The sequence below is a fragment of the Ovis canadensis genome, chromosome 11, assembly GCF_042477335.2.
Source record: "Ovis canadensis isolate MfBH-ARS-UI-01 breed Bighorn chromosome 11, ARS-UI_OviCan_v2, whole genome shotgun sequence".
Lineage (NCBI taxonomy): Eukaryota > Metazoa > Chordata > Mammalia > Artiodactyla > Bovidae > Ovis > Ovis canadensis.
Genome location: NC_091255.1, coordinates 56750554 through 56768818, shown reverse-complemented (window position 1 = coordinate 56768818; position 18265 = coordinate 56750554). Strand labels below are relative to the sequence as shown.

Here is an 18265-nt window from a genome sequence, read left to right as displayed (position 1 = left end):
GGGATCGCCGGGGTTCTGATCCAGCCCTCGAGTCAAACCCAGCTTCTGTCCCCGGCTACCCCTCCCCAGCGCCATGCCCCGCTGAGCGCCATCAGGCCAGCCGCAGCATAGCAGAACTGCAAAGACAGCTGCCAATAAAACCAAGCACCGCAGGCAGAAGCGGTATTGAAAGTGAGCTCTAACTAACCAGGGGCGAGACAGAGCAGACAAGTCAGGAGCATTTGTGCAGGGAGCCCTTTCGGGAAACAGCCCCGTGCTGCCCAAAGCTGCTGGGGCTCCACTAGAAAGAAGGGGGTCTTGTGGGCAGGTGCGGTCCCATCATGGCCCGGTCCCTGAGATCCCTGCCATGAGGCGTCCCACGTTCACTGTTATTCATGCGGCTCTCCTGGAGCAATTTCAAGTTCATAAAACTCGGCTGATCAGAGGATGGACATGTTTCTGAGCAAGCAGTGCTTCTCTAGACTGCATGAAAAATATCCTCTGATTTAAGACTATAATGATATTATATTTAATGTTTAATATATATCTAAAGTACCATTTTTTTTCCCAGTAGAGTCTGGTATGTTTTGCCTCACTTCCTGTGAGGGTATTAACTTTTATATTGATGTGTAATTGGCTGACATTTAATTTTAAAAGCAAAGACAAATATAATTCCAAAGCACTTGATCTTGGGAGAAAAAGGCCTGGAAAAATGAACCCTTAACCCCTCTCTTTTTTTTTTGGCAAAAAGGACCCAATTGGGAATCTGAGAGTTCTGGATCCTTGCCCCAGAAAGATGCCTACACACACACCACTTGGCTCACAATATCTGGGAGCTTCGAGAGCCTCTGGAAAGCTCACCCGTACCTAAGAGCCTAATCCCAGCTGAGGCTGAGTCCCAGAGGAGAGGCGGAGTCCCTGCACCTGTGGCTGGCACATGATCCTTGGTTTCCTTCAGGAAGCCCCTCCTAGAGCCGCGGGTGTGAAGAGTGGGGCCAGCAGCAGCCCTCTCCTCCCCTTATCTCGTGGCCGCCAGTCCAAGGCTCACTTCCAGCCGGGGGCTTGTCCCCTGTCGTCCTGCTCTGGCAGGGCCTCTGCTTGGTCTCACTGCTTTTGTCCGACCCCCTTGAAGCACGCAAATGACTGTGCCCTGGGAAGTCCCCAAGGAGATGCTGCTCGGCCCTCTGGAAGTCCTACCTATCGTAGAAAGTCTGTTTCCATCCTCACGTCATCACCCCAAGGCTGGTGGTGAGAAGTCTGTGTGTCTTCACTCTAGTGAAGGCCTGTCCCTTTGAAATGTGGGTTCACTTTGTACTTGCAGACTTTTTCCTTTAGTCTTTTCATTTCCCCGATAGTCTTCTGGTTGTGTACGGTAGTTATGGTAACTTTGGGCCGTAAGACGCTCAAAATGGAATTCAGGTGGTGAGCTGGGCGGTTGGAACTTTAGGAATTGCCTGAAGGGTACCTAAGTGAGTCAGGAAAGGGGAATGTTCTGCACGCTGGCTGTTCTTTAAATGCACATCGGGGCCGGCGGTTTCCTGTAAGGCACAGGGCCTGTCCCTGCTCTACCACGGCAGCCTGGGCTGGTGTGCGAGTCCCATGGGGGGCCCCCCGACCTCCATATTAGGCTGCTCAGTGTACCCGAGTCCACTGCCCCGCCCCGAGGCCCTGATGTCCTGGGAACCGCGTCCTTGTCATCCACGCTGTGACTCAGTCTAACTGTGGGTGTACATGCACATGTGTCTGTAGCAGTATGGGCCTGATTTCTGTTAAAGAAAACGAACACTCTCAAGAGTGTGGTTCCCTCCAAGCAGTCGCCTCACTGGGCTGTTTAATTATGCACGCTTCACTTGAAGCATTCTTTGGAGCTCCTTTGTAGAGCTGCCTCTAGTGTCTGTGACCTTCTTTTAAGTACTCTGACAGCAAATCAGCCTACTTTTTCTAGATGAATCAGATATTTGAGTAATTGCCAGGCATCACTCAGAGGTGCCAGTGATTATGGGGCTAAGAAATGTTTGGCTCAAGACAGACTATCAGTGATAAAATAATTCACTTTTCCTATGTGTCTGACTTCAAGCACATTTCCAAAAAGATTTTTAGCAGAGGCAGTAAAACTGGAATCAGCCCTTTAAGGTGACTCTTAGAAAGGATATGACTCTCATCTGGAATCCCAAGGTGTGTTTTAAAAAATAGGCTTATCATGTACTAGCACACCTTATATATAAGAATGTGCAGGGTGTCTTTCTCTTAAATTCATCATAAGTCTGAGATCACAAAATGCATATTCAGTTATAAACTTGAATCAGCCAGACATTTAGCCCCACTTTTAATTAGTGTTGGTGCTGCATAATACCGCTCCCCAGGCAGAGAGGAGAGGTACCATTTAGCCGCAATCAGAATTTCATGTCATCTGATCTATTTTAACTGATAAGGCATTGTCTAAATTATTAACTTCAAGCCACAAAATTTGTCCTGTTCTCTGTCCTGCGGAGGGTTAATTCAGGAACCCGAGAGCTCACTGCAGTGCTCAGCCTTTGGCATCTTCTGCCTCAGGTCAGAAGGTTGCCAGATGATAAATACCAGTGGGGACAGGAGAGGCCAGTGGCCTTGAAGGTTTTACTGCAGTCCAAGATACCGAGGCAGCCTTTGGTGCTGTGTAGATTCCTTACCTGGCAGCATGCGGTCTGAACCAGGGGGGCACCATCATGTTCCTAAGAAGTAAGCTAGGTTTCTGAGAAAGGTCATTATTATCTTTGGGGATTTACTTCCCTGACTTTCTTCATCCCAAGTCCCCGTGTAAGCTTTCTTAGGAATCCTACGTTGCCTTTTATATAAAAGAAGAGCTCTGTGAGGGCCGCCCAACCATTGAAAGGGCTGAGATGGTTTTGTGACCAGCAGGGACATTTCCTGGACTGGCCAGGCCTCTGATGGAAGGAGGAAGAGTCAGGTGCTGTCCCCGAGGCTGGGGACAAGAGGCCTTTGTGTCTGCAGAGGGAGTTTCTTCTCAACGCCACACTCAAGCCTGTTGGCTAGAGCGCAGGCTCTAATGTTTCAGAACAGGGTTGAGGAGGATCCGGGTGTCCTGCCAGGGAGGTCCTCTTACAGCCAGGCTCCTGTTTCAGGGTGGAGATTTCAGAGCCCTCCTCTCCCATGCTGGGACCTCAGCTGGGCCTTCAAGGCCACACTGGCAGGTGTGCTCTGCCCTTGGGTGCCCTTGGCCCTTGTTGGCCAAAAGATGAGCGCCCATATGGGCTTCTGGTAGCCAAGGACAGCATCTGAGGAAAACCCCAGAGGGTTTTGAATGCAGGAGATGGGACCTAAGCTGGGATGCCTTCCCCTGTCCTGGTGATTTTGTCCTCAAAATTACAAGACCGACCCTCTGCTTAGTGACTATTGATAGCGTAACAATGTTCAGAGATAGTTCTGTCCCTTGTTCATTTTGTCCCCATCAAGTCTCTGAGCCTGAGATGGGCCCTGCCTTCTGTCTCTCTGCCTCTCGGAAGTAAAGCCTCCCTTCAGGGAGGAAGCTGCCTTTTGTGGGGCCAGAGCTCAGCTGGGAGCCCTCCAGTGCCCTCAGTGGGGAACCTTGATCACTTGCCACTCTGGTGATCCAGACCCTCCAGGCCTCTGGAAACTGAGAACCTACCCTGGAAAGATTCATGAGGAGCATTGCTCTCTGGTGAAGCTTTTTATTACTTTATTTTTAAAAAGTTATAAACTAGTACTTTTCCTGAAAGGTTCCTGGCTTCCCATGTCAGTTGCCTCCTGGAATCCCTTGAGATTTGTACCTCTGGTTGTTGGCTTTTTCTGTGACCTTCAGGAGCTGGGGCAGGAGAGGGGGTTATGTAGTTTCACAAGGAAGCAGTCTCCAGCCAAAACTCACTTGGAGATGACTAAGCCAGAAAGCACAATTTTTTTGAACTCAGCCAGTGTCAGAGGACTTGCCTGAACAACCCCGTCATCCATGAGGTGGTCACTCACTAACATGAGCTGTCCCGTCACCCATGCAATCTTCATTCGTTCCACTCACCGCCCATTGGCTGCTCTGCACTGTTGACGAGATCACTGCATTTTGTGTGGATGAGATCACTGCATTTTGTGTGGACCGCATCACACTCTGACCGCCTGTCTTTCTGACGCATGCACAGAATCCAACCCTCCCGGCGCAAGCCCTCGGCGGTTCTGCCAGGGACTGGGCGCTGAAGGGTCTCCTAGGGGACCAGGCCCACCCGAGGATTCTGGGTTAGGCCTCCTCTGTCTGGGTGAGGGGGAGTGGGGAGTGCTGCCACCATGGTGGCGGTGGAGCGCGTGCTCTTCCTAAGCAGAGCCTGCGCTGGGAGGGCAGCCTGGTGACTCTGCCCTGATCAGTTGCAGGCCCAGGGCCTTCTGTCTGGCCGACAGCGACGAGGAGTCCTCCAGTGCTGGCTCCTCCGACGAAGACGATGCACCAGAGCCCAGCGCCGGAGACAAACCGCTCCTCCCAGGGGCTGAGGGGTGAGTGGACCCAGCTTCTGGAGTCTCCCGGGGTTGGGGGGTGGTCAGGGCCGCAATTTGGGCGTGAGCTTTGCATCGCCTCTTCCTTCTCTGGTCTTCCTCCCTCCTTTACTTTGAGTGAATGGGTTTTGCATTAATAATTCAAAGCCAGTGGCTTAAAATTCGAGACCCCAAATCAAAAACACCCAAATAGTTTCCCCTTTTTCAGAGACCAGACCAAAATGGTTTTCTCAGACCTTTGGAGTAAAGACTACCAGAATGGAAAGGATGTTTAACACAAGGACCATAAATTGCACAGCACCTCCCCCTGGTGTCGGTGGGAAGCATTACGTCCCTTCTTACGGGTCACGTGCCTCCAGTGATCCGTTAATAGTTCCTGCAAAGTTGAGACATTTTAACGATTTCCTTGGTGAATTTTGGAAACGTGCATCACTTAGATGACCTTTTGGATCATGAACTTCATTTGGAGGGTTCCTTTTGCCTGTTACTTGGACTGTGGAATGATCCAAGTGCTTAGGCCGCCTCTCTGTAAGGATCTTTTAATTATTTACAGTGAGCAAAGAAACTGAAATGACAAAGAAACCAAGGGATTCAGAAGCCTTTTTAAGAAAACATCAACCTGTTCACTTTTGAAATCCTACAGAAGATAAAAAGAATCTAGATGTCTGAGGAGTTGGCAGTAGAGTTTGTGTGCACTATTTAACTCCCCACCTGACCTTCATAGTGATGGCTTTTTCCTACACACATACATATACTACTCCTGAACTCCAGATCTGCGGAGGATTTTAAGAAACAAATATCCTCTCTTCTTAGGGCAGTCCTAGGTCCATGTGGCCTGATAGAGGAGCTTACTTTCCTGGCCAGCCAGCCCATCATCTTGATGTAGCTGTTCTCTTTAGATGCTCCTAAAACTCTTTGACAAGTAATTGCTGCTCAGAGTCAGTGTGACACTGTCTTGAAAGGCAGATGTTTTACTGTGTTCTACTGCCCTGTTAATTCAGCCTGATGTCTTATTTGTTGTATAGAGACGATGAGATTTTTTTCTAAGAGGGCACGAGATTTGTATTCAGTGTTTGAAGGTTATTAAGGAGAGCAGGTGAGATGCATTCCCTGCCTGCACTTGTGGGAACTTGGCCTGACTCTCCATCATCAAGACTAGGCTCCATCTGATGTCTACACCTTATCTGAACTAGTAGTTCTCACCTAGGGGTTATTTTGTTCCCTTTAGGAAACATTCAGAAAACAAAGATCATGGCATCTGGTCCCATCACTTCATGGGACGTAGATGGGGAAACAGTGGAAACAGTGTCAGACTTTATTTTGAGGGGCTCCAAAATCACTGCAGATGGTGACTGCAGCCATGAAATTAAAAGACGCTTACTCCTTGGAAGAAAAATTATGACCAACCTAGATAGCATATTGAAAAGCAGAGACATTACTTTGCTAACAAAAGTCTGTCTAGTCAAGGCTATGGTTTTCCAGTGGTCATGTATGGATGTGAGAGTTGGACTGTGAATAAAGCTGAGCGCCAAAGAATTGATGCTTTTGAACTGTGGTGTTGGAGAAGACTCTTGAGAGTCCCTTGGACTACAAGAAAATCCAACCAGTCCATTCTGAAGGAGATCAGTCCTGGGTGTTCTTTGGAAGGAGTGATGCTAAAGCTGAAAGTCCAGTACTTTGGGCACCTCATGCGAAGAGTTGACTCGTTGGAAAAGACTCTGATGCTGGGAGGGATTGGGGGCAGGAGGAGAAGGGGACGACAGAGGATGAGATGGCTGGATGGCATCACCGACTTGATGAACGTGACTCTGAGTGAACTCTGGGAGTTGGTGATGGACAGGGAGGCCTGGCGTGCTGCAATTCATGGGGTCACAAAGAGTCGGACACAACTGAGCAACTGAGAACTGAGGGGACATTTATCAATATCCAGAGACACTTTATTGTCTTAACTGCTGGGAGATGATGTGCTGTTGACATCAAGGTGGCCAAGGTCAAGGATGCCGCTAAACATTTCATACAGAGGAGCGTCCACAGCAAATTGCCCAGTCCACAGTGTTAGTGGTTCTGCTGTTGAGAAACTTTGGTCTAAAATCAGGTGAACAGAAAGCCAAGTTTCTGTTTATGAAGGAACAAAGTCGACACTAACACTTGCCTGTCTCTCTCATTTAAAGGTATGTTGGAGGTCATCGAACAAGCAAGATCATGAGGTTTGTTGATAAAATTACCAAGTCAAAATATTTCCAAAAAGCAACAGAGACAGAATTCATTAAAAAGAAGATTGAAGAAGTCTCCAATACACCCCTACTGCTAACTGTAGAAGTGCAAGAATGTAGAGGAACCTTGGCAGTCAACATTCCACCTCCTGCGACTGATCGAATATGGTGCGTGTGTAGAAGGCCCCTCGGGGTCAGCCAGTAATTCCCTTTGAGCATGATCATAATAGTCATAGTCTGCTGACCCTTGACATTATGGAAAGTACCTTCTTCCTGGGAAGAAATACTTTCAAATGTTTTTTCTTGGGACCTTAAAGTTAGTTGTAAATCTGATTCCACTTTTCTTCTGTGAGTGGTTAATTCAAATATAAAGATACACCTCAGGGCTTCACAGGCGGTACAGTGTAAAGGATATGCCTGCCACTGTAGGAGACACAGGAGACGGGTGTTCCATCCCTGGGTCGGGAACGTCCCCTGGAGGAGGAAAGGCAACCCTCTCCAGTATTCTTGCCTGGAAAATTCCATGGACAGAGGAGCCTGGAGGGCTACACCCATGGGGTCACAAAGAGTCAGACACAACTGAGCAACTGAAGCACACACATGTGCTATTATGCCATGAAATGATAATTCAGATGTTTTTTAAATGGTGAGAAATACTCATCTTTGAAATGTCCCTTGTGGTCCAGTAGTTAAGACTCGGGGCTCCCACTACAGGGGGCATGGATTCAGTCTGTGGTTGGAGAACTGAGATCCCATAGGCTGTGAGTTGCAACCAAAAATTAAACAAAAAAATAATCATCTTCACACTTAGGAAAAGTTAAGGTCAACCGGTGAAGTTTGTGGGATGAGCTGTTTCTAGGTCTTCCTCCTCTCTCAAGTCAGCCCTTTCCACCAGGAAGAAGAGCTGTGATTTGTAGAACCCTTATTCTCTGCCGGGCCAGTCCTCCCAGCGTCCTGTGGAGACAGGGCTACCATTATGCCCCACTTTGCAGATGGGGATCACACAGCCAGCAGAGTCCTTGGCGGTGAGGGAAGACTTCCCCAGGTCAGACCTGCACATTGAGGAGGCAGGATGTGTGCTTGGTAACTCTGGTAGATTGTGAAAGTCCCTCAGTTGTGTCTGACTCTTTGCAACCATGGAATTCTCCAGGCCAGAATAGTGGAGTGGGTAGCCTTTCCTTTCTCCTGGGGATCTTTCCAACCCAGGGATCAAATCCAGGTCTCCTGCGTTGCGGGTGGATTCTTTACCTGGTGAGCCACCAGGGAAGCCCAAGAATACTGGAGTGGGTAGCCCATCCCTTCTCCAGCAGATCTTCCGGACCCAGAAATCGAACCATGGTCTCCTGCATTGTAGGTAGATTCTCTGCCAGCTGAGCTACTGAGAAGGGTGACCCAAAGAGTTGTCATTTGAATGAACCAGTGGGTTTTAACCCTGCCTGCATGCCGCAGTCACCTGGGGACTTGTTAAAGCTGTGCTGAGCCCGGCCCCCATGATTCTGGGGTTGGGAGACTAAGCTAGGACTGAGAATCACTGAAAAAAAATTATTCATGATCCCAGCAAAAGAAAATCACTATTTCTAAATCTCAATTTTAAGTTGGCAAGTAAGACCTATAAATATGCATAAGGGTATATCGTGATTACATAAAAGACCGCATTGTACCATAAGCTACACTCATATGAAAAAGCTTGTTGTTGTTGTTGTTTAGTTGTTAAGTCATGTCTGACTCTTTTGCAAGCCCGTGGACTGCAGCCCACCAGGCTCCTCTGTCCATGGGATTTCCCAGACAAAAGTACTGGAGTGGATTGCCGTTTCCTTCTCCAGGGGATCTTCCCAGCCCAGGGACTGAACCTGAGTCTCCTGCATTGGCAGGCAGATTGTTTAACACTGAGCCACCAGGGCAGCCCCTATGAAAAAGACACATCTGTTCTCTCATCACATGAAACCAGAATGCTGCTGCACAGCCTCGTGTTCAGAAGGACTCGTAAAAATGATTACAAAAGGGTTGTTTAATTGGCTGATCATTTAATGATGATAGTGGTGTTTTCCTATTAAAAACTTTTAAATACTATTTAGGATTTTATTTTTAAAAAGTAGTATTTTCGCTGGAAGAACATGAAAACAACAACAAAAACTAAGAACCTATAACTTTATCATCTAAAAATAACCAGATAATACTTTACTGTGCAGCTTAATTAAAAAAAATTTTTTTTTAACAGTAAGAGTTGACTTAGGAGTTACAAACACCACTGCTCAATGGTAATTAAAATTAGAGGCCTCTGGCCTAGTAACTCCGGAGAAGGCAATGGCACCCCACTCCAGTACTCTTGCCTGGAAAATCCCATGGACAGAGGAGCCTGGAAGGCTGCGGTCCATGGGGTCGCTGAGGGTCGGACACGACTGAGCGACTTCACTTTCACTTTTCACTTTCATGCATTGGAGAAGGAAATGGCAATCCACTCCAGTATTCTTGCCTGGAGAATCCCAGGGACAGGGGAGCCTGGTGGGCTGCCATCTGTGGGGTTGCACAGAGTTGGACACGACTGAAGCGACTTAGCAGCAGCAGCCTAGTAACTCAGCGGTAAAGAATCTGCCTGCAATGCAGGAGATGTACAAGATGCCAGTTCGAGCCCTGGGTCATGAAGATTCCCTGGAGGAGGAAATGGCAACCCACTCCAGTATTCTTGCCTGGAAAATCCCATGGACACAGGAGCCTGGCGGGCGATAGTCCATGGGGCCACAAAGACCTGGACATGACCGAAGCGGCTTAGCACACACAGCCTAGTGCTACTCAGTGCATGCATGAGTGCCGGACTCTTTGTTACTAATCCACAAAGATAACTGTACGCATTCAGAGTGTTTAGTTTATAGCAACTTGCCATTCTTATCGTATGGGCAGACCTTGTCTAACTATGCTTTGCTTTCTTGTACTTGCCCATACTGCACTTTTTATAAAAGTTTGTGGCAACCCTGTGTTGTCAGATGATAGTTATCGTTTTTTTTTAAGCAATGAAGTATTTTTTGATTGAGGTATATACCTTGTTTTGCACACCTAGTCTACACCTAGACTACAACATAATGTAAATATAATTTTTATATGCACTGGGAAACCAAAAATTCACGTGACTCTCTATTGAAATGTTAGCTTTGGTGCGGCAATCTAGAACTGAGCCCACATATCTCCAAGGTGTACCTGGATGTTTTAAAACGTTGGTCTATAATGGATCAAAGTTTTTAGTTTGAGAGTACACAGTCTCTTGACTGGATACCTTACCAACAGTCCTGAGTGCCAGTTGGTTCCTCTGAGAAGCTGTAATAATCATAGTGTGGAGTACGGAGTGAAAAGGCAGGTTACAGAAGGTTCTCTGTTTACGTATGCATGTTAGAAGTGTGGGGGAAGTTGATCCTGTTTCTCTCAGTGGCCCTCTCTTGGTTATGAGATCCAGAGAGAGACAGTGTTATTTCCTGCTTTATACACATTTATATTTGGGGTTTTGTAACAGATGTATCGTACTCTCATAAAAATAGAAACAAAAAATATCCTCGCCATTTTAGGAGAAACATGCCCAGGTCATGGACTTATCCAGTGGTGTTTCCTGGCTGTCTTGGTTTGTCAGAACGGTTCCCCAGTCATCACAGCCCTGGGTCCAGGGACACAGGGAATTCACAGTTCATACCTGCTGCAGTGAAGTGTGTTTTTTTATAAGGGATTTTCAGAAGAAGAAAACATTTTCAAGTACTGATAAAGCCTTGTGTAAAGGAGGAATGTTTACTCTGGGTACCATCCGCTTCTTTTCTTTGCTTCTAAATGTTGTTATTTGTCTTCTTTTAAAAGGTATGGTTTCCGGAAGCCACCATATATTGAGCTGAAAGCTCGGCCAAAACTTGGAGAGAGAGAAGTGACTTTAGTTCATGTGACAGACTGGATAGAGAAGAAACTGGAACAAGAGTTCCAGGTACACCTGCTGGGTCATCTAGCATTTCACGCTGCGTCTGAAAGCGCCGGGCAGAACAGAGCTTCTGAACTGGGCAGGGTTCAGGATCCTCCTTGGAAAATCTGATGAAAGCTATGGACCCTCATCTGGGGAAAGTACACGTGTGATCAAAGAGGCATAAAATTTCCGGTTTAGTTTTGGAAACCCTGAAACTCATCCATGCCCTGTTACATAGTCTTCAGAGGAAACTCAAAATGTGGGGGTCAAAGAGCAAAATGACTGGCATGTCCCAGTAGGCCTGGCGAGGGTTAAGTTGTCCATCTGCTGGGACCATCTTTGGACTTTTTCTCTAGGTGGGGCCTGGAATTGGCCAGTGAGTAGCACCTGGGCCGTGGTCAGGGAAGTCATTCCTGCCCTTGTACGGTACCCACCTTGCTCAGTTTGTGTGCTTCTACAAATATCGTATGTGCAGTTTCCACCTGCCTTGGGAGTTCAAAGATGAATCCGGCCTGTCCCTACCCTGTGAACCTTCGAGGGTAGTCCTGGAGCTGACTCAACCAGAGCTCATTCTCCAAGCCTGTCTCTGCATTCTTCCACCACAGAAAATAGCAGTGTAGCCAAGGCCTTGCAATGAGCTATTTCTATTAAATTTTTATCAGGTTTTTGAGGCATAGTTGACTTTTAAGGTTTTATGGATTAACAGACTATTTTATGATGAATTTCACTTTCTGAAGAAGACCCATATTATGTTTGCAGTAGTACTTTCTGAGTCATTGCCTTTAAAATTATACTTTTTATTATCTAAAAACTATATTATTTAAAGGCTGTAGCTGTAAATATAACAACCAATTTATGGAAAGCTTTATTTTATCTCCAAAAGAAAAAGTACTTTGAACCTAGTTAGGGGAAAAACAACCTCATGCCTTTAGTTCTTTTCCTCTTTCCTACATGAGGAATTTGGGTGGGTCATCTCTTTTAAGAGTGTTGGGGTAGAATGGTCACCCCTTCTAGGGGGCAGACTTTGGTGCATGGTATTCTCGAGGCAAGTTGGAAAGTCGAAGGGTAACTGTTTGCATTCTCCCAAGGCCACATGTTTTTGTTTTTGCTTTTGGAAGCATTGCTGAAGTTGAATACATTGCCAGAATTCACTTACATAAAATTAATTTATAAATAGGCAAAGCACCATTACTGTCAATCACTGTTTATTCTTTGGGTGTTCATGATAGTAGGATTTCTTTTCTATGCAGCTTTAATTGGTTCTGGTTTGGGAAAAAAAAATAGCTTAGTTTTTTGTTGGTAGGATTTTGAGTGCTAGGATAAAATTTACTTAGAACATGTGTTCTGGATATAGTAATTTGGAATCCTGTGAGCAGCTTACGCCCATTCTCTTAACGTTATTCATCAGCTCATGAGTAATTTTATTATATTTAAGTGAACTCAAAGGCTGCTTCTGCCTCACAGCCTATTGGGTTCTCATGTTCACGCACTGGTGTTGATCCCTCAAGGCCTTCTGAATATCATAGAGGAATTAGTTTGGAATGTATAAGAAAAGTTGTTTCATATGTATTTAAAAAACTTGTCTAAAGCCTAAAATTCTTATCAGAACACAATAGGGCAACTCCCAGAGAACAGAGCCTTGTTTCATGTCTGTTTCTTCTTTCTGCAGAAAGTGTTTGTCATGCCAAACATGGATGATGTTTATATCCCCATCATGCACTCGGCCATGGATCCTCGCTCCACTTCCAGCCTCCTGAAAGACCCACCTGTGGAGGCTGCTGATCAGCTGTGATGGGTGCAGTCCTGGTGTTCCCAGTAGTAGGAGATAAGCTCAGTGTGGGGTTCTCGGCTGCCATCTGGGCTGCAGCGCTGGCCTTTCCTTGTGCCAGCGCTCTGCCCTCTGCCTGCCGGTGCCGGTCCCACCCTGAGGTGTCCCGAGACTGGGGTCCAGATTGCCTGCTGCAAAGCTTTGCCTAAGCAAAGGAAAACTGGAAGGATCATCCCGGTGGGTCCAGAGATTACTGGTGACCCCCACCCTGGCTTTTCTAAGTCTACCAGGTTTTGTTGTCGCAAAAGAGCACATTAAGAGCAAAGCTGCACAGCTGGAAGGCTTCCCTTTGCCTCCTCGATGCCTCCAAGGTTTTTGCTCAGTCAGCCAGCGCAGTGGAACATTTTCTCACTTCTCCAGTTTGTGTGAGGCAGCCCCAGAGAACATCAGTATAGTTCCATGTGTGGAGGGTGGGGAGTGGAATTTTGTGAGCTGTGTCTTTGGTGATAAAGATATGCATAGCAACTTACTCTTACTGTGTTTTGGAAGCAACTAGCCATAGAACATACAACTCTTAACACACTACCAGCTGGGGCAAGAATGGTGGGATTTATGTGTACATTAGGCAAAGCCATGAGATCCAACCATCCCATGCCTTCTACCAACAAGGTACAATCACCTGGTTTCTAACTGATCCCATTTTCCTGAGACCCGAGCATATGTGAAAATGTCAAACACTGCACAAGACTGGATTGGAGTGCGGCCTGGAAGCCAGAGCCACTGTCCAGCCACCTGGCACTTCCTTTGTGCTCTGGGAAGCTTTAAATAGGCATCTTAAATGCCTTGTTAACCTAATTGGCTAGGGATGTTTTGTGGGCAGTTTCCTTTTCTGATGGCCAAAACAGGACTGCTCTCTTATCATCTTGAGTCAAGACCAAAAGTTCGCTCAACATCACACACTACAGATCTCAAAACTAACGTGACATTTAACATTGCCAACTTTATTTTGTGCACTTGCGTCAGAATGTTTAGTTTACAAGTTTCAGGGCTCTCAACTGTATAATTTGCTTTGAGAAGTACACTCAAAATACAAATTTTTAATGGTTTAAAGCTACATTCAACATCAGACTTACCTTGGGTGACTTTTGACAACTACATCTGTGGACAAAGCTAATAGTGTTTTTTTAAACAGCAGCAGCACCTTGCCTGAACATGACTTTAAAGAAATTAATATATTGAAAAAATATATTTGAACCCTTATTTGATTACTTTAACTGCACCATTAAAACATTTGACTTAAATTATTGGACCATTCCAGTTGGTGTACTGTTCTCATTGTGTAGGCCAATTTGCCTGTCAGTCCGCATGTCGTCTTCACTGGTCTTATAATTTTTGTGCAATAATTTAAGGCGAAGGACTAGATGCACTATTGTGTAAAGAGATTACACATGACTGTACCTTATTGCACTTAATCAAATAGTATGTGGGGGATTTACAATCGCTTGCATTGTTTCACAAATAAATATCTCATGTCAAATACTAGATAAGCATCCAAGTTATTTCTACTTAATCCTGTTTAGAATAAACTGTGGCACAGAATCTGAGCAGTCAGCTGCCAATGGCAGCTTGTTTCTTGAGTGATCACTGGACTTATTCTGTTGAGGATCCAACGTAGACCACACCTTGGTATGGGCTATGTCCTTCGGTCGTGTCCAACTCTGCAACCCTATGGACTGCAGCCTGCCAGGCTCCTCTGTCCATGGAATTCTCCAGGGTAGAATACTGGAGTGGGTTGCCATGCCTTCCTCCAGGGGATCTTGCTGACCCAGGGATTGAACCTGCATCTGAGATCTCCTTCACTGGCAGGTGGACTCTTCACTAGCACTACCTGCAGAGCCCTCCTAGGCTGAGTTCGCACCAACTGCCTACTAACTTGGAGCCACCTCCATTATTAAGCAACAAAGCCGTTGAGATATGGCACTGGTGCGTTCTCACCTTTCAACACCTGCCGCCTTATCCTCGGAACTGATGCACATTTCAGCTAAGCTTCAGAGCCTGTTGTCATCTGTTTTAACTACAAATTGGCACTTGCCATGTACCCCTCCAAGGATTAAATCCTGTGTTGCTGCAGCTGGTGACCTTCAACACCCACCCCCTACAAGTGGAGAGCAGTAATAAAGCACTCTGTGCTCCAGGCAGGGACTGGCAGAGAGATCTTCAGATACATTTTCAGGAGCTGAGTTCAACTTTCTCCCTTCGTTGTCTACAAAAACACTGAAAACCTGACAACTGTCCCTGTGACTAGCAAAAGCAGAAAACTAGAGAAACTAGTGCTCAATTGCATGCATTCCCTCACCAAAATATCTTTTGTACTGACTTGCTTCTTTGGAGCAGTGCTCAGAGCTATGTTTCCTGGGCTGCCCCTCATTTTGCCTCTAATACAACTTCAGTCGCTCAGTCGTCTCTTTGCCACCCGTGGACTGCAGCACACCAGGCTTTCCTGTCCGTCACCAACTCCAAGCTTGCTCAAACTCATGTCCATCCAGTGGATGATAAAACAACTCTCCCTTTGTGCACGTTTTTAAAACACCCAGAATGTGGATTGCACCTGCAAGTAGGTGCCTATGTTGTGCCCTGTGGCAAAATACCTTGGTACTGAGCTGTTCACACTGTCTGGGGCATACCCTATAAGTCAAAGTGAAGTCGCTCAGACGGGTTCAACTCTGCAACCCCATGAACCGTAGCTACCCGGCTCCTTCCTCTATGGGATTTTCCAGGCAAGAGTACTGGAGTAGGCTGCCATTTCCTTCTCCAGGGGAATCTTCCCAACCCAGGGATCAAACCTGGATTCCCTGTATTGCAGACAGACGCTTTACCGTATGAGCCACCAGGGAAGCCTATTTTGAAGTAGTCCGCGAATACCCCTTATAAAGTTAATAAGTTCGTGAAGCCCAAGACCTGGAGGCCAATTCCAGTGGAGTACACCACGGCACTTGAACTGTTAAGGCCACAGCCTATTTCTCATCTCCTCTCCCTGCAAATGGCCATCCACACGGCGGTTAAATGAAGCTGCGCATCTCACAGGTCCCCATGAAAGTGACACTCGGACTCAGTGAAGTCACAAGAAATAAGAGACTACAAGGACCCCCGACGTCTTCCCCAGACCCCTGTATACCCCGCCCCGGCAGCCCAGGGCGACCGTGTCGCTCGCGGTTAAAAGGGCCGCAGCCGCGGGGGCAGACGACCCCAGTTATGCGCGAGCATGTCCTCTGGCGCTGCAGCCTGACCCCCGGCGCCACGCGCAGGCGCGGCGGGGGCTCAAAGGCAGCGCGTCGCGACACACAACATCGGACACCACCACTGGGATCAAACCATTTTATTGAGGGGCTTCGGGGGAAGATCTTAAAGCTGGGAGGACAATGACATCCGACGTCCTTCTCGAGCCATCTGCAAGAACAAGAGCTGTGGGTGAGGAGTGCGATGTGCCCGCAAGCCCGTCTCTTCCCAGCCGCCGAGGCAGCCCGACTCAGACTCCAGTTCGCATCACCCGCGTCAGCAGTCTAACACGTGCTTTATTTGGGATGTCATCACCGCAGGCCGCCCGCCCTCCGCCCGACTCCCAGGCCCTCGAGACCTGGTACAGACCTGCCCCAGAAGAAAGCAGACACCACCTCACCTGCCCAGCTCCGCAGCTGCTGAAAGGAACGGAAACTGGCCTGGTTTCTACTTAAAGAAGCAGATCGGATGTAGTTGGGCGGGCCTTACCGCTATTGACCAATTGCAAGTTAAAACTTCCTGCCACGTGACCTTAAAGTAACTCACTGATTGGCTGGACTCGCTGAATCCTCCAGAGTATAGAGTGGTTACATGCCAACCATAGAGATGGGTGTTAAGCAAAGGCTATGTCATGCAGTGTCCTAAGTTCTGATTTCTTTCCTCACCTAGGTCACCGGCTTGTGAGTGATGTATCTCTCTATAGTACACAAAACGGAACCGAACAGACAGTAGGGCGCAAGAAATGCCTAACCTGTTAGGTATTCAGTTCCACGAGCTAAGCTAGGAGCTGAGGTGACAATAGTCTTGCCCCTGAATTTAAAGTAACCTGTTCTGGCAGAAAAAGCTTGCATTTGAAAGCAGGTCGATGTGCTACCAAATCCTGACTTTGTGATGAATTCGCTTCTTGACCTTGATCACTCAGCCTTTCTGAACTTCGATTTCTGAAAAACAGAGAAATCCAAAATAACAGTGGTGTACAAGGATTACATTAATGTCAATCAACTGATACATTCTAAGTGGTAAACAAATACGTGTGTTTGAAGTACTGGTGTGATGCGGAAGGCTTATGTGATTATATTACTTTAATAAATGCTAAAATAGAAGTAGCTTACTTCGGAGGCCGAAAGGAGAGACGGTCTAACTTTGGGAAAGCTGACAGTACTTCTAAGTACCGATATCAAACTGTGAGGCAGGCACATTATTCACAAGTGGACAATAAGAATATGTCCTTGCTATCTGGGTTTGATTTGGGCTTCCAAGGTAGCTCACCAGGTAAAGAATAAGAATGCTGGTTAGATCCCTGGATGGGGACTATGCCCTGGAGAAGGAAATAGCAACCCACTCCAATATTCCTGCCTGGAGAATTCAATGAACAGGAGCCTGGCAGGCTACAGTCCATGGGGTTACAAAGAGTTGAACACAACAGAGCACTCACACACTCTGGGTTTGATATACTGGGAGGGGAACAGAAAACACACAGGCACAATAATCTGTTTATCACTACTTCCTTTATATGTTTTCTTTGGGAATTAATTTCCTTTTTTCTCCCAACTTAATAAGGAAAGTTTATTGTTTTCTGTAATAATGAAAGCATTTCAGCCTGTGTTTGTAGTTTAATAGGACTCTTACTTTCCTTATTTTCTACATACTCTTTAGTTAAATTTCTAAATTCTTCTTTGGTCCAAAACAATCATTGTTTTGGCAAGTGTATTGTAACCTGTAGATGATGTGGACTTTAAGAAAAACCCACAGTGTAAGACGTGTGAGCTGAGTTTATTCAGTGTCTTACTGGGGATTTTAGGCCAGGAGACAGAGAGCTATGAGAAACTGTTCCCAAGAAGCAAGGGAGGAGCCAAGAAATACATGAATTTTTTGCTGGAAAAAAAAAAAAAGAAAACAAATATAGTTGAACATCAAAGATTACTGCCTTTCACAAAGAACAGCCATCTCAAGTTAATGATTTTAGTGCTTTTCTATATATGGGAAAAGGCAAGAATCTGGAGGTTGTAGACATTTTTCCCTAGATGTGTATCTCAACTATCTAGGGGCCAGTATCCAAAGCTAAGAATGCTTCCTATTTTTCTCACTCCTGATTCCCCTCAGGTCCCCTGTCAGTGGTGGGCAACTGCAGCAGCTAATGGCTTGATCCTTGTAGAACTGGAATGGCAGGGAACATTTTTTTTCTTTACAATGATTATTTTCATTGCTGTTTAATAAACTTTTGTTTTTAATTTCAACATTTATTACTCTGTAGTACAGTTTCTGCATTGGGAAATTAATTAGTTTTCTTTGTGACCTAAAACATGATCTATTTTTATAAATATTCCACGGATTCTTGAAATGGAGATATTTTCACTATCAGGTATGGATACTGACATGCAGCCTGCCAGGCTCCTCTGACCATGGGATTTCCCAGGCAAGAATATTGGACTGGATTGCCATTCTCTTCTCCAGGGGATCTTCCTGACCAAGGGATAGAACCCGGGTCTCCTGCATTACAGGCAAATTTTTTACCGTTTGAGTCACCAGGGAAGCTCTAATATGTTTTCCAATATGGTAAGTGTAAAAATGATATCTTTAATGTCAGTCATGGGCCAGATAAAG

At 46.3% G+C, this 18265-nt stretch overlaps 1 protein-coding gene, 1 long non-coding RNA gene and 2 other non-coding genes across 4 annotated transcripts in view; 1 reads left to right on the top strand and 3 right to left on the bottom strand.

Moving 5' to 3' along the window:
• The window catches only part of TEX2 (testis expressed 2), a 112489-nt gene extending 98557 nt beyond the window's left edge, over nucleotides 1-13932 (top strand). Inside the window, exons 9-12 of the mRNA XM_069541755.1 lie at nucleotides 4348-4473; nucleotides 6645-6854; nucleotides 10521-10641; nucleotides 12287-13932. Coding sequence (XP_069397856.1) covers nucleotides 4348-4473; nucleotides 6645-6854; nucleotides 10521-10641; nucleotides 12287-12409 — 580 coding nt within the window. The 3' untranslated portion in view covers nucleotides 12410-13932. The remainder of the gene's footprint in view (nucleotides 1-4347; nucleotides 4474-6644; nucleotides 6855-10520; nucleotides 10642-12286) is intronic.
• Nucleotides 13933-15583: 1651 nt separating this feature from the next.
• Nucleotides 15584-15716, bottom strand: LOC138415574 (small nucleolar RNA SNORA76). The gene has a single exon (XR_011247325.1). It is a non-coding gene; the product is annotated as a small nucleolar RNA SNORA76 (small nucleolar RNA).
• A 30-nt stretch (nucleotides 15717-15746) lies between these two features.
• LOC138414398 (uncharacterized) lies at nucleotides 15747-16122 on the bottom strand. Its single transcript, XR_011246821.1, has 2 exons — nucleotides 16031-16122; nucleotides 15747-15832 (listed from the first exon to the last, which is right to left on the bottom strand). It is a non-coding gene; the product is annotated as an uncharacterized lncRNA (long non-coding RNA).
• LOC138415550 (small nucleolar RNA SNORD104) lies at nucleotides 15910-15979 on the bottom strand. Its single transcript, XR_011247304.1, has one exon. It is a non-coding gene; the product is annotated as a small nucleolar RNA SNORD104 (small nucleolar RNA).
• Nucleotides 16123-18265: the final 2143 nt, after the last annotated feature.